The sequence below is a fragment of the Balearica regulorum genome, chromosome 2 (assembly GCF_011004875.1).
Source record: "Balearica regulorum gibbericeps isolate bBalReg1 chromosome 2, bBalReg1.pri, whole genome shotgun sequence".
Classification (NCBI taxonomy): domain Eukaryota; kingdom Metazoa; phylum Chordata; class Aves; order Gruiformes; family Gruidae; genus Balearica; species Balearica regulorum.
The window spans coordinates 13,156,907-13,174,892 of NC_046185.1; the positions used below are offsets into that span (position 1 = coordinate 13,156,907).

A 17,986-nucleotide genomic window follows, 5' to 3' on the forward strand; every position below is an offset into this window, starting at 1 on the left:
ACTAAATCTAAATTGACCTCTTTGTGTTTGTATATGTGGAGGAATCTTCTGTCATGGTTTCTTCTGGGTAGATTTTCTGTCTTTCTCTCATTCTGAAGATTACCCCTGTTCTTTCCTCAATTCAACGGGTGCCATGTCATGCCGTTACAGTCCTGCCAAGAGAAAATGGATAGTAATTTCTTCTCAGCCCATTATCGCAGCTCTTTAAACAACCCAAGAGCTGTGAATTAATGATTTAAGTCAGGCCCCGATGAAAATCCTGCTATCAACAGAGAAAGTCAGAGTGATCTCCCTGGCTGCGAGTGGCCCTCTCAGCATAGTATCCTCCTCAGTTATCCCATGAAGGAGATACAGACTTGCAGTGCCGTCGGCACCACGTCCGGGGATATGGTGCAGGAGCACTGCTGGGGAAGAGATGGGGCTTTGTGAGGTGGATCTGTTGGGGAGGGGAATGCTGTTCCCACATGGGCCTCAGGACAGCTGCATGGTCTCCGTCTCTGGAGGGTTCCAAGACCTGACTGGATAAAACCCTGAGCAACCTTGACTGATCTCATGGCTGATCCAGCTTTGAGCTGGAGGTTAAATTGGAGACCACTGGAGGTCCCTTCCTCCCTGAATTACCCTAAAATCCTATAATCTTATGACAGAAGATGTAGCTGAAAAATACCATGACAGGGCTTGACAAACAAGAGGAGAGAGAGGAGAGTCTGGGTCAAGGAGGTGGGTTGTGAGTGTTTCTCTGTGTCTGGCCCCTTCCTCCTTTTGAGTGTACTGCTCTGCAAGGGGAAGGGTATTTCAGACCTAGATCCTCTGAGGTATGATAGCTGGTGGCATCTAATTCCCGTTGAAAATACTATTTCTGAAGCACTGGACCTGTTTCTCCCTGCTTGTATCAATGTCACATCAGTAGTACCGGCCGTCTAGTTATAGTTTGTAAAGATGAGGCAAAATAAATGGGAGATGGGAAAGACGGAGGGCTTTTAAGAAGGATGACCTGTGTGTCATGCAGGCGTAACAGGATGTTCCAGTGTTTTAGAGGCCTGACCCCCCTTTGGCAACATTTCTAGCAACCTAAAAATATCAGAGGCGTATCCTGAACCTACACTGAACCATCTGATTCCAGATTTGACTTTATCAAAGACATTTTAATGTTCAGACCCAGAAAGAGCAGAGCACTGCAGGATCTGTGTATCTCCTTGTGCCTGTTGCCATGGGGCTCTTGTAACCAGAGACTATAGAAAGGATAGATGAACAGTCTGCTTAGGTGTCCAGTGTCAGGTCAGCAGGAGAGCACCTGAAGTGCAGCACAAAGGAATTCCAGCCACTCCAGCCAGTCAGTCAGCTTCATCAGGGGCCCAACTGAAATGCCTCTATGCAAATGCCAGTAGCACGGGGAATAAACAAGAGGAGCTGGAGACGTGCACATGCCTGCAGGGCTATGATCTCATTGGCATCACGGAGACATGGTGGGACGGCTCCTATGACTGGAGTGTTGGGATGGAAGGGTACAGGCTCTTTAGGAAGGACAGGCAGGGGAGACGAGGGGGGGGTGTCACCCTCTATGTCAATCACCAGCTGGAGTGCCTGGAGCTCCACCTGGGGATGGACGAGGAGCTGACTGAGAGCTTATGGGTCAGGATTAAAGGGAGGACAGGGACAGGTGACATCATAACGGGGGTCTGCTACAAGCCACCTGAGCAGGAAGACTGAGCAGATGAGGCCCTCTATAGACAGATAGGAGCAGCCTCACGTTCACAAACCCTGGTCCTCATGGGGGGACTTCAACCACCCCAATATCTCTTGGAGGGACAACACAGCAGGGCATAAGCAATCCAGGAGGTTCCTGGAATGTGTTGATAACCAGTTCCTTCTCCAAGTGGTAGAGGAGCCAAGGAGGAGAGGTGCCATGTTGGACCTTGTTCTCTCCAACAAGGAGGGTCTGGTGGGGAATGTGAAGCTCAAGGGCAGCCTTGACTGCAGTGACCATGAAATGGTGGAGTTCAAGATCTTGAGGGCAGCGAGGAGGGGGCACAGCAAGCTCACTACCCTGGACTTCAGGAGAGCAGACTTTGGCCTCTTCAGGGACCTGCTAGGTAGAGTACCATGGGACAAAGCCTTGGAGGGAAGACGTGACCAAGACAGCTGGTTAGTATTCCAGGATCACCTCCTCCAAGCTGAGGAGTGATGCATCCCAACAAAGAGGAAATCAGGTAAAAACGCCAGGAGGCCTGCATAGATGAACAAGGAGATCCTGGGCAAACTCCAACACAAAAAGGGAGCCTACAGATGATGGAAGCAAGGGCAGGTAGCCTGGGAGGAATACAGAGAAACTGTCTGAGCAACCAGGGAGCAGGTTAGGAAAGCTAAAGCCCTGATAGAATTAAATCTGGCCAGGGATGTCAAGGGCAGCAAGAAAAGCTTCTGTAGGTATGTCAGTGGTAAAAGAAAGACTAGGCAAAATGTGGGCACCCTCCGGAAGGAAACGGGAAACCTGGTTACGCAGGATGTGAAGAAGGCTGAAGTACTCAATGACTTGTGCCTCAGTCTTCACTGGGAAGTGCTCTAGCCACACTGCCCAAGTTGCAAAAGGCAAAGACAGGGACTGGGAAAATGAAGAACTGCCCACTGTAGGACAAGATCAGGTTTAAGACCATCCAAGGAACTTGAAGGTGCACAACTCCATGGGGCCTCATGAGATGCATCCACGGGTCCTGAGGGAACTGGCGGATAAAGTCGCTAAGCTACTTTACATCATATTTGAGAAGTCATGGCAGTCCCATGAAGTCCCACCAAATGGAAAAGGGGAAATGTAATCCCCATTTTTAAAAAGGGAAAAAAGGAAGACCAGGGGACTACAAGCCTCTATGCCCAGCAAGATGATGGAGCAGATCCTCCTGGAAACTAAGCTGAGGCACATGGAAAATAAGGAGGTGATTGGTGACAGCCAACATGGCTAATAAACTTGGTGGCCTTCTATGATGGGTTTACAGCATTAGTGGATAAGGGAAGGGCAACTGATGTCATCTGCCTGGACTTGTGCAAAGCATCTGACACTGTCCCACACGACATCCTTGTGTCTAAATTGGAGAGACATGGACTGGACCAATGGACCACTCAGTGGATAAGGAATTGGCTGGATGGTCGCACCCAAAGAATTGTGGTCAACGGCTCAATGTCCAAGTGGAGACCAGTGATGAGTGGTGTTCCTCAGGGGGCAGTATTGGGACTGGCACTGTTTAACATCTTTGTCAGCAACATGGACAGTGGGATCGAGTGCACCCTCAGCAAGTTTGCCAACGACACCAAGCTGTGTGGTGTGGTCAACACACTGGAGGGAAGGGATGATGCCCAGAGGGATCTTGACAGGCTTGAGAGGTGGGCCCATGCGAACTGCATGAAGTTCAACAAGGCCAAGTGCTAGGTCCTGCACGTGGGTCAGCGTGATCCCAAGCACAACTACAGGCTGGGCAGAGAATAAATTGAGAGCAGCCCTGAGGAGAAGGACATAGGGGGGGTGGTGGACAAGACGCTCACCATGAGCCAGTAGCATGTGCTTGCAGCCCAGAAAGTGAACCGTATCCTGGGCTGCATCACAAGAAGTGTGACCAGCAGGTCAAAGGAGATGATTCTGCCCCTCTACTCCACTCTCATGAGATCCCACCTGGAGTACTGTGTCCAGCTCTGGGGGTCCCAGTACAAGAAAGACACAGATGTGTTAGAACACGTCCAGAGGAGGGCCACGAAGCTGATCAGAGGGCTGGAGCACCTCTCCTATGAAGACAGGCTGAGAGAGTTGGGGTTGTTGAGCCTGGAGAAGAGAAGGCTCTGGGGAGACCTTAGAGCAGCCTTCCAGTACCTGAAGGGGCCTACAGGAAAGCTGGAGAGGGACTGTTTACAAGGGCAAGTAGTGATAGGACAAGGGGTAATGGGTTTAAACTGAAGGAGGGTAGATTGGAACCTGGAACAGGTTGCCCAGAGAAGTTGTGGATGCCCCCTCCCTGGAAGTGTTGAAGGCCAGGCTGGATGGGGCTTTGGGCAACCTTGTCCAGTGGAGGGTGTCCCAACTAGATGATCTTTGAGGTCCCTTCCAACCCAAAGCATTCTATGATTCTACGATTCTATATTTTATCCTCCAGAGGTCACACTGTATGTTCAGGCCAAGATGGCAGGTACTCATTCTCAAATCATGTAGTTTGAAGAAAAAGCCAGTGGGTGTCTGAAATGCACATGAAGGAGCTAGTTTAGGCAAAGGATTTGTTTTAAAATATTCCAACAAGAGTGCCCAAAGCTATATGAGTGGTTTTTGTGAAACCTCTAGAAGCTCAGCACACTTTAAACCCAGCTATGTCCTTATTTAATGTGAAGCACATAACTTTGGCAGCCAAATTTATTTTTGCCTAAAGACTGTTTTAATTAACACTAGTAGGTCATTCTGACTAAAGAAGGAAGAGTACAATTGCTTTGATCTTAATCTTTCAGTCTTTAATTAGAGATTGGCCTGAAACCAAGCCAGGAGCCCACACATCTTCATATCCACACATACTGGGCCAAAGTTATTACTGAATTACATGCTATATCTCTCTATCTGTACACAATACATACAGTGATGGCAGTGACACTTGTGAAGTTGCTCTGAGTCTCCAATGCTGTAAGAGTTAAACTTGTCCCTATGCCTCTAACAAAAGTCAGAGGTTCAAAATTCAAGTTCAGATTTCAAGACCAGTCTTTCCAGATGTAGTCTGTTACCTCGCCTACAAAATCAGAACCAAACCCAGCTTCATTCAAATCTTAAAATAAGCCTTAGTTTAGAATTAAGTATGATACCAATATGAACGACAGCTGTGGTGATAAGGCATTCAGGAAAATCATGTTTGCTAAACAGATAAATAGAAAATGAGTAACGCAATAGTTACAGAGGGATGAGAGAGAAGGATCATAAGAGTGTCTTGGACTTAAAGAAAAGTTGCCAACCAGATAGTTGGCAAACAGTAGCAGCGGAAGGAAGTTAGCAGACTTCTCTGTGGGCGAGTGGCAGCACTCACACATTGCAACAAAGGAAATTCCTATTGGCCACACAGGAAAAAATCTTCACCAAGGAGAGCAGTTCAGGACTGGAGCAGGTTGTCAAGAGAGGTTGCGAAATCTCCATCTTTCAAGATTTCAAAAATTCAGCTGGACAAGTCCCTGGGCAACCTGATCTAACTCTGAGGTTAGCCCTGCTGTGAGCAGGCGGTTGCGGTAGGTGAGCTCCCAGGGGGTCCCCAACCCAATCTTCCCATGACTCTAGGAGAATTAGGTAGTTTGTGAGCAGGAGACCACACCTGGTAGTGCCATGTGGAATAGTCATTGTATTTCAGTTGCCTGAAATAACACAAAGGACTTCATCTTATTGTCACGTACTATTGTCCATCGATTCCCCATATTCACACTGGATTCTGTTTACTTTTCAATGTCTTCTCTGCTTCTTGCTAGCTTGGGGAGTTTCATTGCCTCCAGTGAACCTGAGATGTCAACCAGGGAGCCAGAGGACAGGGTCAAAGGTCTGTTTTCCCAAGCCAAAGGAGCAAATAGTAAATCCACACTCCAGCTGAGCACGGACAGGACTCAGGGAGGCTGCTTCAGTGGGGAGTATCGGAATGTGTCCAAAACTGGGTGCTGGGTGTGGGGAAACATCTCCCTTACAGGTCTGGCCCAGACTTCACATGTGGAGTTAGGTCTCCTGGTGGTGTTATCAGCTGAGTGAGATATACTGACATACATGTTGAGTAGAAAGATCCCTATCCATGCTATCTCTTGATAGTAATTTGCTAGTATAGACTTATCTTTCAATGTGCATATTCATTACATACGTTTACAGGCATGTGTAAATATGCTATATAAAAATCTAATAATTCCCCCACATATTAGGCTTCCTTTCTACTCCCTTATTTCTCTTCCCTCCAGCTTATAATAAGCAAAATGGTGTTAGGTGCCCATCTTACCCTGCTCGGGGCCACCGACCAGGCTCTGCACTGTCAGGGCATGCAGCATCCCAGGCAGCACTAGCTGCTCTCCCCTCCTGGGCTGAAGACTGTCACCCCAGCCAGCCACCACTGCTGCTTGGGGCATCTTCCCATCCTCTCCAACTCATGGCATCTGATTAATTATGATCCCTGTAATTGTCTCTTTTTACAGTGAGGAATGTTAACCCTGGGTTTTATTCCCTCTCCCAGCTTTATAAAGACCATAATAAGGAATATTTTTTCTTGTCCCCCTGACTATTTAGACTGCGAATTTGGGGAAAGGAATGATCTCTCTCTTGATACATGTGTGGCCTGGTAGTCATTGAGGCAGCGCACATAACACTGAATAAGCTCAGTGAAGTCTCTGCCTTGAACAGTCCTTTTTTCCTTATCCGTATTTGTTCATTTTCACCTGAATTGTAATAGGATCAGTGTATAAGTTGTAGAAGTTGTCTGACATCACCGATCTTCTCTGTGCACCTGTCTGCTGGCTGATTAGATTACAGCTTTTTTACGCTCTGTTGCTTAGTGCATGATAATAGACATTTCATCATCCCATTACATTAAAGCATAAGAAGAACTGCTCTGGGTCAGATCAAAGGTTCAACCATCCTAATTCCAAAACTGAGCAATCCCAAACACTTAAGGAGAGAGAGCAGAAGGAGCAGAAGCATAAGTATACAGCATTGCAGCAAAGTCGTTCTTCAGTAGACATTTCCATTTTCTAGAAACTGGCCATTGATGGAGTTTGTCCAGCAGCAGTTGCAGAGGGTCGCTGTCTTCACGAGCCCCCAAGGGCTCCAGCCCCGCTCCAGGGCTATGGGGGACCTGCAGCATCACGTCCCACGGTGCTGCTGGGTCATGTAACCTGCGAACCAGGCCACTTTCCCACTTGCACATAGTGGTCAGACCAGCCCATGCAACATCCTGCTCCCATTGTTAATGCACCACCTTGTTCTCCCAAAAAAGACTGCTCAGACCTGGTTCTGTCTGTAGCACGCCAACTTAGGAAACCTGCGTCAAGAACTCATTCAAAAACAGACTTTCTCAGACAAGTTACACTGTCTCACAGAAGAAACACCTCTTCCCTCTCACTGGAGGTCACGCTGCAGCAGTAGGGGCCGTATAGGACATACTGTTCTAGGATATGCCATGAAAAATTATTTCTAGTTTATTTATAAAGGAAATCCTAACTAAGCAGTGCTGATGTGCGCATTTGGTTGGAGATGTGTCTGAAACCATAATCTCTGGGAAAGAAAGAAAAGAGAGTCGTAAAGCAGGCAGCACGAGATCCGTTGCTTGGGAGCCTTGGCCCCGAATTGGCAGGGACCTGTGTGGGGACTCAGCAGGGAACAGCAACCCCCCCAAGAGCAATAAGCTATTTAAATAGCACACGCTGTACTCTGGGTTAGCAGGATTTTGCATAACCATGCAAAGCCCTCAAGCCTGGGATCTTCTAAATAAATGCCACATTCATCAGTATCTAAAGCAGGAGAACATCCCACCTACCCTTCCCCGACCCCATAAAACAGTGTCGTTAGTGAAGTCAGATAGCATCATTTGTTTCTTTAAGGGTTAAAAAAAATAATCCAAACCACTGCCAGGAAGAGGCAGAACTAAACAGGCAGCAACGAGTTAGAGCCAGAACAGAGATATAAAGCGAAATCAATCATCAAAACGGACCGCAACGAGAGCATATACATACAGAGCAAGAAAGAAAGCGAGAGGGCGTTTTGTTTGGGTAGCTAATGTTCTCTGGATGAGGAGAGAGAAATTCTCCTTTGGGTTTTTAATGCCACTCTAAATATTTATAGCAAGATCATGGCCAGCTGGTGAGGCAGCGGCGGTTGGGAGTAAGGAGGGGAAAGCGCGTTTTCCCCAGTGCCCCAACATCATCCTCCAGGTCGTCTCTAGTCGAGGAGAGAGAAGAGCCTGCACATTGCCATGTTTACCCTCAAAGTGACTCATCTGCAGGAGTCAAGTCCAGTGGCTCCTGCCCTTCCCCTCCCTCACCTTGTCTGGCCATCCTCACACACGTGTGCACAAACACGCACAGATTGTGCAGGAAAGGAAGATGCTACAGCCTCCAAAAAGCTATGCCAGCCCAACCCCACCCTGTCTTTAACACGGGTCTGGGCCTCCAGGGTTTTGTCTAGCCTTCAGGCATTTCACCATGTTGTTATGCTGCATTGAAAAGTCTCTGGGAAAGGCCATGTAGAGCATGACCCGTGATGCAAAGCTGCTGTTTTCAGAGAAACAAGCTGCCCCCATCCCTGCTGCGCCGCGGACGTGGGGGCAGGAACATATGGAGGACAGCAAACACCAGCGTGGCACAGGAGCTGACATAGGGCACCATGGCTCCCAACAATTTTTGCTCATCTGCCTCGCTGTGACTAGACGCAGACATGACTCACCCATGAGCTTAGGCTTTGAAAATATGAGAAGGAGTTCTGCTTTAACCTTGTGTTTCCCTGCAGTAGCGATGCTTAGAAACGCCATTTTGGATTCAGTCCCATCCCAGAACAAAGGGAGGAATTTCAGCACAGATGAGGGGCCCAATCCAGTTACCCAGGCATGGACAGCCAATGCATTTTGCTTGAAACACCCAGTAAATTGGCACAGATCTGGAACACACCACATTGGATCTGCTGGAGACCCCGGCCGGGGGCCAGCTGGGGTTGTGGAGGATCCTCTGCTGGCATGAGGCACTTGACTGATCCCAGCCCTGGGGATGGATTTAGGCTCGTCATAGCAAATACTTACATGGGACACCTACATGTGATTGAGGCAGCTGAGCACCCGTGGAGACTTAGCAGTGTCTGGAGGACTGTTCACCTGCCCAAATATAGGTGGTACTTACTGGTGACCTGAATAACTTGACAGACTCAGTTGTATTGACTAGACCTCACTGGCTGCAAAAGGAGCTCAGACTCTTTGTTCACATGCAGGCATCTTCAGTTAGAAACCCCATCATGGTGTCTACCCTGGGGAGCTGAGTGCCACCCTGGGACTTGCTACCCTGGGACCCCAGGTTCCAGTTTTCTGCACTCACTTCGGCAACCTGCTCCAGTCCTCCCACCTGTAACTCTGAGCTTCCTCAAACCACCTGCTTGAGAAGTTCTTTCTAAGGGTTTCAGAGAGCTGACGTCCTTACACAAAAGGCCATAACCTGGTTATTTCTATGAAATATCGAGTAGCATCATAAAGATAAATTGCTCCAAGAGTGAATTTTGTTCCCTGCTTGGCAGAGGTAGCCAGGGTCTCCCTGCCCACCTTGGGGCAGCCCTGGGTGCAGGGTCCCGGTGTATCAGCCTCTCCCACCAGACTGCAATGAGCCGATGCTCCCCAGATCTCTCCCTAAAGTGGAGACATGGTCCATCCTACCAAGGTCCCTGGAAGCCTTTCTCTCTCCCTCTTCCTCCATGAAAGCACCGTGACAGTGCATTACCTAGCGCAAAGCATTGCAGACTGTTTACAGGCTTCTAGAGTTCCCAGGCACTTTAGGACAGGGTCCTGCCGCTGTTTCCAAACAGACGGCCAGGACTTTTATAAGTGAACTTTCCTCTTCGTGTCTATTTATTATATGTAAACATTTGCCAGAAAAACACCACTCGGGCATGCTCAGTACTGGTCAGGTCATTGCAAAAGGCAACGGCGCGTCACATGTGATAACAGCGAGAAGCCCGTGCGCGCCTATTCTTAGCGCTGGAATGTATACAATGCCCCACCGCCTCGCCACTCCTGCACACAGCTCCCGAAAGCGGCAAAAGTGACTTCAGAATAAACACATCCAGAAATCACCCTCTATGAATCACTTACCTACTGAAAGAAACGTCCTGTGGGTTTATAGGTTTTTATCCAGGCTCTAGCTATGGAAAATCCCAGCAGAGAATAAACGGCAGAGAGTAAGTGCATGCAGTGAAGGACAACAGAAGGTAAATGTTTCTACCCTACGTTTCACTGCAGGTTGAGCAGTTAGCCATGACAATAGATACTCATATTGTTCTGCCTGGCACTTAATTTAGTCATTGTGTGTCTGATTAACATAAAAGAAAACAACAGCTAAGCAGAGTTAATAAATAACCATTTTAATGCAGATTCCCTGTCTCTAGGGTTTCGTTTTCCCTGCTGCAGAGTTCAGCTCTGCCAGATTTACATTCTTTGGGAGTGACTAACTCTAGGGGAAAGAGGCGCAAGCTACTAAACTGCTAATACTTTAAAATAGTGAATAAATGTCTAAGCACATTTATTCGACGTGATTAAAATGAACAAACCAATTGCTTCGGCCGTTCAGCTTTCATCCCAAATCAGTGAGATAACTTCAGTGCTTTTGCTTCTTGCCAGGGACACAGGCAGTGCTGACCTCAGAGCTGCAACCTATCTGATAACTTTATGAAAATTTTAAAGTGTCTTAGCGACCTTTTAGCTTCTTTATTATTTTCCCACTGTGCTTAACCCATGTTCCATTTTTATGCATAACAGTGAACGGATATTTAGAGCAACATCAAAGTCCTGATTTGTTCCCTTGGAGCTGGATATTTCAATAAAAGCTGCTAAGAATTTGGGGTTTTTTCCTGCCAAGTCCAGACTTCATCTCTCTCCTAGTTTGCTATGGAGGAAAGATCCACTGAGGAGTTTCTCTTCAAAGACCAGGACTTCTCCTCTGAACTGCTGAGGCAGCTGAATGCTCTGCGGCAGAGTGGGATGCTGACTGATGTTACCCTCTGCTCTGGGGGCTTTGAAATCCCCTGCCACCGAAACGTGCTGGCTTCCAGCAGTCCCTACTTCAAGGCGATGTTTTGTAACAACTTCAGAGAGAGTCGCCAGGCTAAAGTCATCCTGAAAGGCATTGACGCTGAGATTTTGGATCAGATTATCCTTTACATTTACACGGGGGAGATTCTTATATCTGCCGAGAATGTACTGTGCCTCTTGGAGACGGCCTCCATGCTGCAGTACACTAAGCTGTTTGAGGCCTGCTCTGCCTACCTCCAAGACAGGCTGACTCCTGACAACTGTCTAAGCATGATCAGACTCGCAAAAGTCTTGAACTGCCAAAACCTGAATAAAAAAGCCAAGGCTATGGCTTTGAAATGCTTTCCTGAGGTGGCCTCTTCTGAGGACCTGAAGGACCTTTGTCCCTTGGAGCTCATCGATTACCTTGGGGACGATGAGCTCTGTGGGGAGGAGGAGCAGGTCTTTGAGACACTGATGGTCTGGATCCGGCATGACCTCCAGGCAAGACAACGTTACATCCAAGAGTTGTTCAAGAAGGTCCGGCTTCAGTATGTCCATCCAACTTTCCTCTTCCACTTCATTGCCAATGACTCCCTTGTTCAGTCCTCGCCCACTTGCAGGAGCATCCTTGAGTCAGTCCGGAGACATATGTTTTCCTTGTACAGCACCAACGCACCTGACATCAAGCCCATGTTGCATGTTCCCCGCAGGTACTCCAACCAAGAGTTCCTCATCATCATTGGTGGCAGAAAGGACAGTCAGCAGACCACGAGAGATGTCCTGCTCTACGATGACAAGACCAACCAATGGCTAAGCCTGGCCAAACTTCCCATGCGCCTGTACAAAGCTTCAGCAGTGAGCTTACACAGCAATATTTATGTGCTCGGAGGGATGCCTGTTAGCAATAAGAAAAGCCCTGTCAGTGATAATATTTACATTTACTCCCTCAAACTCAATCAGTGGAGGTTGGTTGAGCCCATGTTAGTTCCACGTTACTCCCACAGAAGCTTGGCATATAAAAATTATATTTTATCATTTGGTGGAATTGGTGAAAACCAGGAAATCCTGAATTCTGTGGAAAGATATGATAGCATCTACAACACCTGTGAGAGCATGGCAAACATGCCTGTTGCCGTCCTTCACCCTGCTGTTGCTGCCAAAGATCAGAGGGTCTACCTGTTTGGGGGAGAAGACATTATGCAAAACCCTGTCCGACTGATCCAGGTAATGGTCAGTCCTACTTGTTGTAGGCAGTTTCATCTAAGGTATTCAGCAGTTCGTCACCCTCCTGAGAAAATCAACGCCCAAAAAAACTTTATTGTGAGTTGCAGCAAGAGGCAGGATGAGCAGGCACATGGCTTCAGGGAAGTCTTCTCTGCAAGGAACTTTGCAACTCTTTTATTTTTGCCTTTGAGTGGTTTTCAGGCACAAGCCCAGAGGCAGTTCTTCTGGTGCCAGTCAGCTCTGCCGCTGGCGAGTTTCTGATGGTACGGCCAGGGCTCCTGCAGGTGATGCTGTGGCAGGCAGCGGCTGAGCCCTCTGCCTGGCTTCACGCCTGTAGCCAATCTCACCAAAATCAGTGCTTTCCATTCGGCAGCCAAGCTGGGGTCTCGGCTCCGCACCTGCTCGCTCACAGTGAAAGCAAAGATTTGCGATCATTAGGGTGATTAGATTCTCACTCATCAAAAGGCCAGAACTTAAACTGACAGTTATTTCATATAAACAGTTGTGTTATAAATGTGGCTCCTGCCACATGTTGCTGGCTCTCTGCCTGCTTTCAGCGGTTAAACTCTATTAGGAGGAAAAAATACATGAAATCCATTCTTATCTGATCTGATGCTTTAACGATGTTGTAGTGTTACTTTCTCCATGACTGTTTTTTTTACTGGCTTAGATGCTTTAACTAAAAAAGATCATTAAAGGCCAAGGTTTCAGCCAGCACATAAGCAATACTTCTTTGCGGTGATAACACTCTTGATTATCGGGGGAAGGAAATGTATTTATCAGTTAGTGGGGAGATGTCTTGGAGGTATTTACTATATTAAGTAGTGGATGACATGACATAAAAGTTTGCGTCTCCCAGATACAGATGATTGATCATCATCTGGCAAGAACTCTTTTTCTCAAATAAATTGATGACTTAGATATCACTCTACATCCCATCAACAAGTCTCCTTGCTAATCTGAGTTCATACCAGCCACCAGCACAAATACAGCAGCTGGGCAAACATGGTGGCTGCCAGCAAAGCTAGGTGAAGTTGAGGTTTGTTTGTCCAGGAAATTGCTAAGACTAAGGCAGGAATACACAGAATAACTGGAAAATAAAATGAAACGCCTTGCACTTTGGGAGAGCATTATCCAGGAGTTACAGTGAATTAATGGCCATGCAAAGATTTACAGCTGAGCAGCTTGTGTATGGCAGATACACTCTGCTTTAGTGCATGTGCTAGCATCTCCTGAGCAGAGAAGTCTGGAGAACTAGAACGCTTTCCAAGGGGACATATTAGGAAAAGAAGTGGGTAAATTCTCAGGTTTCCAGAAGCTCAGGCCAGTGGATTGTATTCATTAGGAGAAAATAAAAGCTGTAAGTTCCGCTGTAATTACAATTGCCAGTTAAAATGCAACATAAACAGCTGTGTGTATATCTTTATTTATTTGTCAGGTTTACCATGTCTCCAGGAATATGTGGTTTCGGATGGAAACCAGAGTGGTGAAGAATGTCTGTGCACCAGCTGTTGTGATTGGAGACCAGATTATCATCGTAGGAGGTAAGGGCTCTGTTTTGCCTTCACTCCCGCCTGCCCCTGCCCAGCTCCTGCGGGATTTCTCACCCTTCCTGCTCAGGGTGCTCCCTGCTTCAGCCAGGGATGGTCAGAGCCGCAGCCAGCCCACCTGGCAGTGAGAAGTGCCAATGCTCAGCATGGCTATCACGCTACAGGGGCAAATAGCATCTGCAGGATGTGGTCCCAAAAAAGCCCTGTGGAGCCTGGGAAGGACAGGAAGAGTGTGTCTACCCTCCATACACAACTCCTAGGGGGTCTCATGGCCATGGAAGGGGTGTCAAGTTCTCCATGGGGCACCTTCTTACTCTGGGTAGCAGGACCCACCCAAGTTACTGCTCTGCAGAAGAAGGGAGGAAGCCAAGGGCAAGTAGGGAAATTAACCATGGTCAGGTTTTAATTACCAGCTTCCGTGCCAAAACATTAGCCAAATACTCTTGGTTTATCAACAACAGTAAACCCCACAAAAATAACATTTTCTCTTAAAAATAGCTTTCATCACATTTCAGATCCTCTTTGCATGACTGGTCACATCATAACAAAGGGGAGTGGGTTGGCCTAAACAAGACAGGTCTTGATTTTTGTTAGGGAAAGTAGCTTCAAGGCCTGCAAAACATGGCCCAAAACAGTTTGTTTGCCATGGGCACTTGATTATCTACAGGGATACATGGGTAAGGTACTGCTGGGTACCAAGTTTCCACACCTCCATTGCTCCAGGGCAATGGCCCGGGTACCAGCCCTTACCTCTCAGCAGATGTGAGGTTACATCACCCCTCAATGGAAGAGCTGTCCATTGGGTCACTGGCATGGTGGCCACCACAGATGTGGTGCTGAGGGCTGTGGGAGCAGAGTGAGCACCAGTGCTGTTGAGTACGCAGCTCCATTCGGTAGGCAGCTGTGACTCCAACCCAACAAGACATTGTTGCACCTTCCCCACGTGCCATTGGTTTCTGTATTTCCAAGTGAAGCTCTAGGAGTCTGTCAGGTGAAAAGAAATACTTCAGAACCTTTGAAGGCTCATGCAGAAAACTGCAAGCTCCAACTGTGTTTGGCAGGTTGCTTGCCTGATATGATGGGGTTTATGGTGCTTGTCGAGCCTTGGCTGCCAAGGTGCTATGAGACAGGGTAAGGAAAAACAGGAACCGAAGATAGACAGATAGGCATTCTTGTGACACATCATCACTTCCCAGCTTAGATATCTTAATTCTGCCAAATTATGTACCTTTATAATAAGCTTTATTGAAGACTAGCAGGAAATACATTATTACTCCTTCTGCTGGCAATAAACTCCCATCTGTCTCTTCCTCCTCTGGCTTCACATTTAGGGTACACCAGGAGAATAATTGCTTATGATACAAAAGGCAACAAGTTTGTTAAATGTGCAGACATGAAGGACCGACGAATGCATCACGGAGCCACCATCATCAAGAACAAGCTGTATGTCACAGGAGGACGATGTCTCACTGCAGACAATGTCATTGAGGACTTGGATTCCTTGGACTGCTATGACCCAGAGACTGACACATGGACACCAAAGGGAAAACTGCCACACAAGCTCTTTGACCATGGGTGCCTTACACTCCAGTGTGTCCCCTGTTCTAACCTTCTCTAAATGACATTTTGTCCTTTCCTTCCCAGAAAGGACCCGCTTTGCTCTGCAGAGAGCAGACAGGGAATCCTCATGGAGTCCTACAAGCTCCTGACCTTGAAGGCATCAGCAGCATTAGTCATCTCCCAAGCGCTCTGCCAGAAAGGTCATGAGCTTTGTTCTCATGCCATTTTCACCTGACCGGAATCACGTGTGGTGCTGCTGAAGTCCCAGAGACCTTACCCAGAGTCTCAGAAAACAGGAAAAAAATGCTACGTAAGAACCTGGTGCAGGATTTGTCCTTGTACAGACTTTAAAATGAAAGGTGAATAGGAATGCTGGTATCTCTGGGGAAAGTAAGATCTGGGTGACTTGCATTTGTGTTAGCATGCATGCCATGGCCCTTTGCTGCTCAGTGTTGAACAAAGACCATTTCCATTTGGAGCGGTGGGAGCATTTGGAATAGGGAGCCCCAAGCTCTAGTCTTGTAACCAGCCCAGCAGCAACTGCCTGCATTATCTATGGTAGTCATCTCATGAGAAATAAAGTGTTAATGTTCCTAACATCAAATTGGAAATTAGAAAAAGTCTGATGCTTGGATCCGAACTCTCACATTGTGACAAGGTGCAATTTGACTTTTCTGAGCTACCTCTCTTTCATGGTGCAGGGAAGATTTTTGTTCCATCCATCTACTCTCCAAAGGAGCAGGAGAAGGGGGAATGGAAATGAAGATTGTCTGTGTCTTCTTTTTCAAGAGATCTTGTTTTGCAGGGAGCTTGCTTCTCCTTTTGCTTTGGGGATAGCAGTGGGGTTTGTTAGGAAGCCTTTTGGCTGATGGAATTCCTGAAATCTGGAATAGCAGAGAGGACACATGGAGGAAAGAGGATGTAAAAGAGAAGAGGTATTTGGGAGGAACATTTTTTTTTTTTTCCCTTCCTCCTCTCTCCAAACCACTGGAAAACAGCGATGAGAGAAAGCCAGTGTCAGGAAACCAGCTTTCCAAGAAGAGCAAGTCTAAGTTTGCCACTTGGCAAAGCAGCTCTGGCTCCACCAGTATTTTTGTGGGGTTCTGCCACTAAGTTCATATTTTTAAAGGGAAGGGATTAATCATCAGATACTGAACAGGCTGTGAACTGCTGTCAGGTCACCAGGCTTGGTAAGATTGCTGAGATTGCAAGGAGCTTTTAAGATAGCACTGGTGACCACGATCCAGAGAAAGGATGGCAGAAACAACACCCCCTTTTCCTCATACCTGAAAGAAAGTGGGACTTTTCTGAGGGTACAGGGTGGCACGAGGAAACCATGCTCAACCCTCCTCCTCACAGAAGGCTGCACAGCCATATGGTCACCACCACGCTGCAGGACACCAGCTCCAACCGCTAAGATCCCCTCCCATAAATCTGTACCTGGGAGCAGAAGGGAGACAAAATAGTTAGTGAAGAGGGGGGCTGGAACGAGGGATTGCATATCAACTGCTGTTGCAACAATGTAAAATAAAATGGTTATTATTGTTTGTATGAGCTTTGTGTTCAGGAGTCTCTATTGTTCCCTCTGCATTGTTGATAAAGGGAACCAAAACCCAGCATTTTTTGCCAGGGTTTCCTTCTAAGGATCTGAGTAAACCTGCAAAATATGAGTGGGAACCCAAACTCATCTCCCAGCTCAGAAGCCTTTGGCTACGTTTCTCCTCTGTCTTTCAATCCATATCATCATCTCCCCGTGCAAAGCAGGACTAAATCACAGCACTTGCCAAATTGGACCGGAGCAGTGATTCATTCTGCTTCTTCACAGGCCAGCTCCAGTTCTCTGGAGAAAGAAGCCTTGTCATGGCCAATTATGGAAAGTCTGCCCTGGGGAGATGTTTATTCCTAACCCCACAGTGCCGCCTTCCCAAACGCCTTCCTGTTGTGACCCCACTCAGCTCCAAAACTCCAGGAGACTGCAGTTGCTGCCATACATTTTAGCTGACACGGATTCCTGCCAGGCTCATGACTGTACTCAGAACCGAGGAAAAAAAGCTGACTTGAGGCCATAACCCTGTGTTTGTCAACCATTGCCACAGTCATTGGTTATAACTTGGAAGCAAATGGATTTTTTTAATTCCCATATCATATAACTAGTGATTTTCTCAGCATTCATGTGGGGACCAAATAGTACTTGTGCAGCTGTAGCTGAGTGCAAAGAAGAGGCACGGTCACAGCAGCGTTGAACACAGCATCCTTCCCCCAGCCCTTGGGGAGCCCTCATGTCACCCCAAGTCCCCAGAAATGCCAAGGACTATGGCCAGCTCTGCTCTGGCTGCAACCCTCTGATCCTTCCCTTCAAAACCTCCTCACCTCTTGCCCATAATTCGAGGAATCCGGGTTCACTGGGCAGTAAATACAAAGCCTGGTTTCTGATAGACTTCTGTCTTGTGGTCTATTGGCTTTGATGCAAACTCTGACCAAAGCTTTTTGCAGCTCTTTGCAAAAAGGGTTGAAGCCAGTGAACGGTGTTGAGCATTATCGAGGCAGACGAGGGCCGGCAGAGTTGTTCGGTCACAGGGAGGCAGCAGCACATGCAGGGGACAGGCAGCCCCAGGGCAGGCACTACAGGGAGATTTCACAGAATCACAGAGCGGTAGAGGTTGGAAGGGACCTCTGGAGATCATCTAGTCCAACCCCCCTGCTAAAGCAGGATCACCTAGAGCAGGTTGCACAGGATCACATCCAGGTAGGTTTTGAATCTCTCCAGACAAGGAGACTCCACAACCTCTCTGGGCAGCCTGTCCCAGTGCTCGGTCAGCCTCAAAGGGAAGACACTTTTCCTCATGTTCAGATGGAACTTCCTGTGTTCCAGTTTGTGCCTGTTGCCCCTTGTCCTGTCACTGGGCACAACTG

The 17,986-nt window shown here is 47.6% G+C and overlaps 1 protein-coding gene across 1 annotated transcript; it reads left to right on the forward strand.

Annotated features, from left to right (window-relative positions):
• The first annotated feature begins 9,725 nt into the window (after positions 1–9,725).
• Positions 9,726–16,627, forward strand: KLHL38 (kelch like family member 38). Its single transcript, XM_010312441.2, has 4 exons — positions 9,726–9,937; positions 10,485–11,963; positions 13,402–13,507; positions 14,845–16,627. The coding sequence occupies exons 2-4, from the start codon at positions 10,614–10,616 to the stop codon at positions 15,129–15,131; spliced, it is 1,743 nt and encodes a 580-aa protein (XP_010310743.2). The 5' UTR covers positions 9,726–9,937; positions 10,485–10,613; the 3' UTR covers positions 15,132–16,627.
• The last annotated feature ends 1,359 nt before the right edge of the window (positions 16,628–17,986 follow it).

Bases quoted from the DNA above. Each gene is read 5' to 3' on its own strand.
- KLHL38 (XM_010312441.2), top strand. From the start codon at position 10,614: ATGGAGGAAAGATCCACTGAGGAGTTTCTCTTCAAAGACCAGGACTTC. The intron at 11,964-13,401 runs GTAATGGTCAGT...TTTATTTGTCAG, and splicing joins ACCCTGTCCGACTGATCCAG to GTTTACCATGTCTCCAGGAA. The intron at 13,508-14,844 runs GTAAGGGCTCTG...CTTCACATTTAG, and splicing joins CCAGATTATCATCGTAGGAG to GGTACACCAGGAGAATAATT.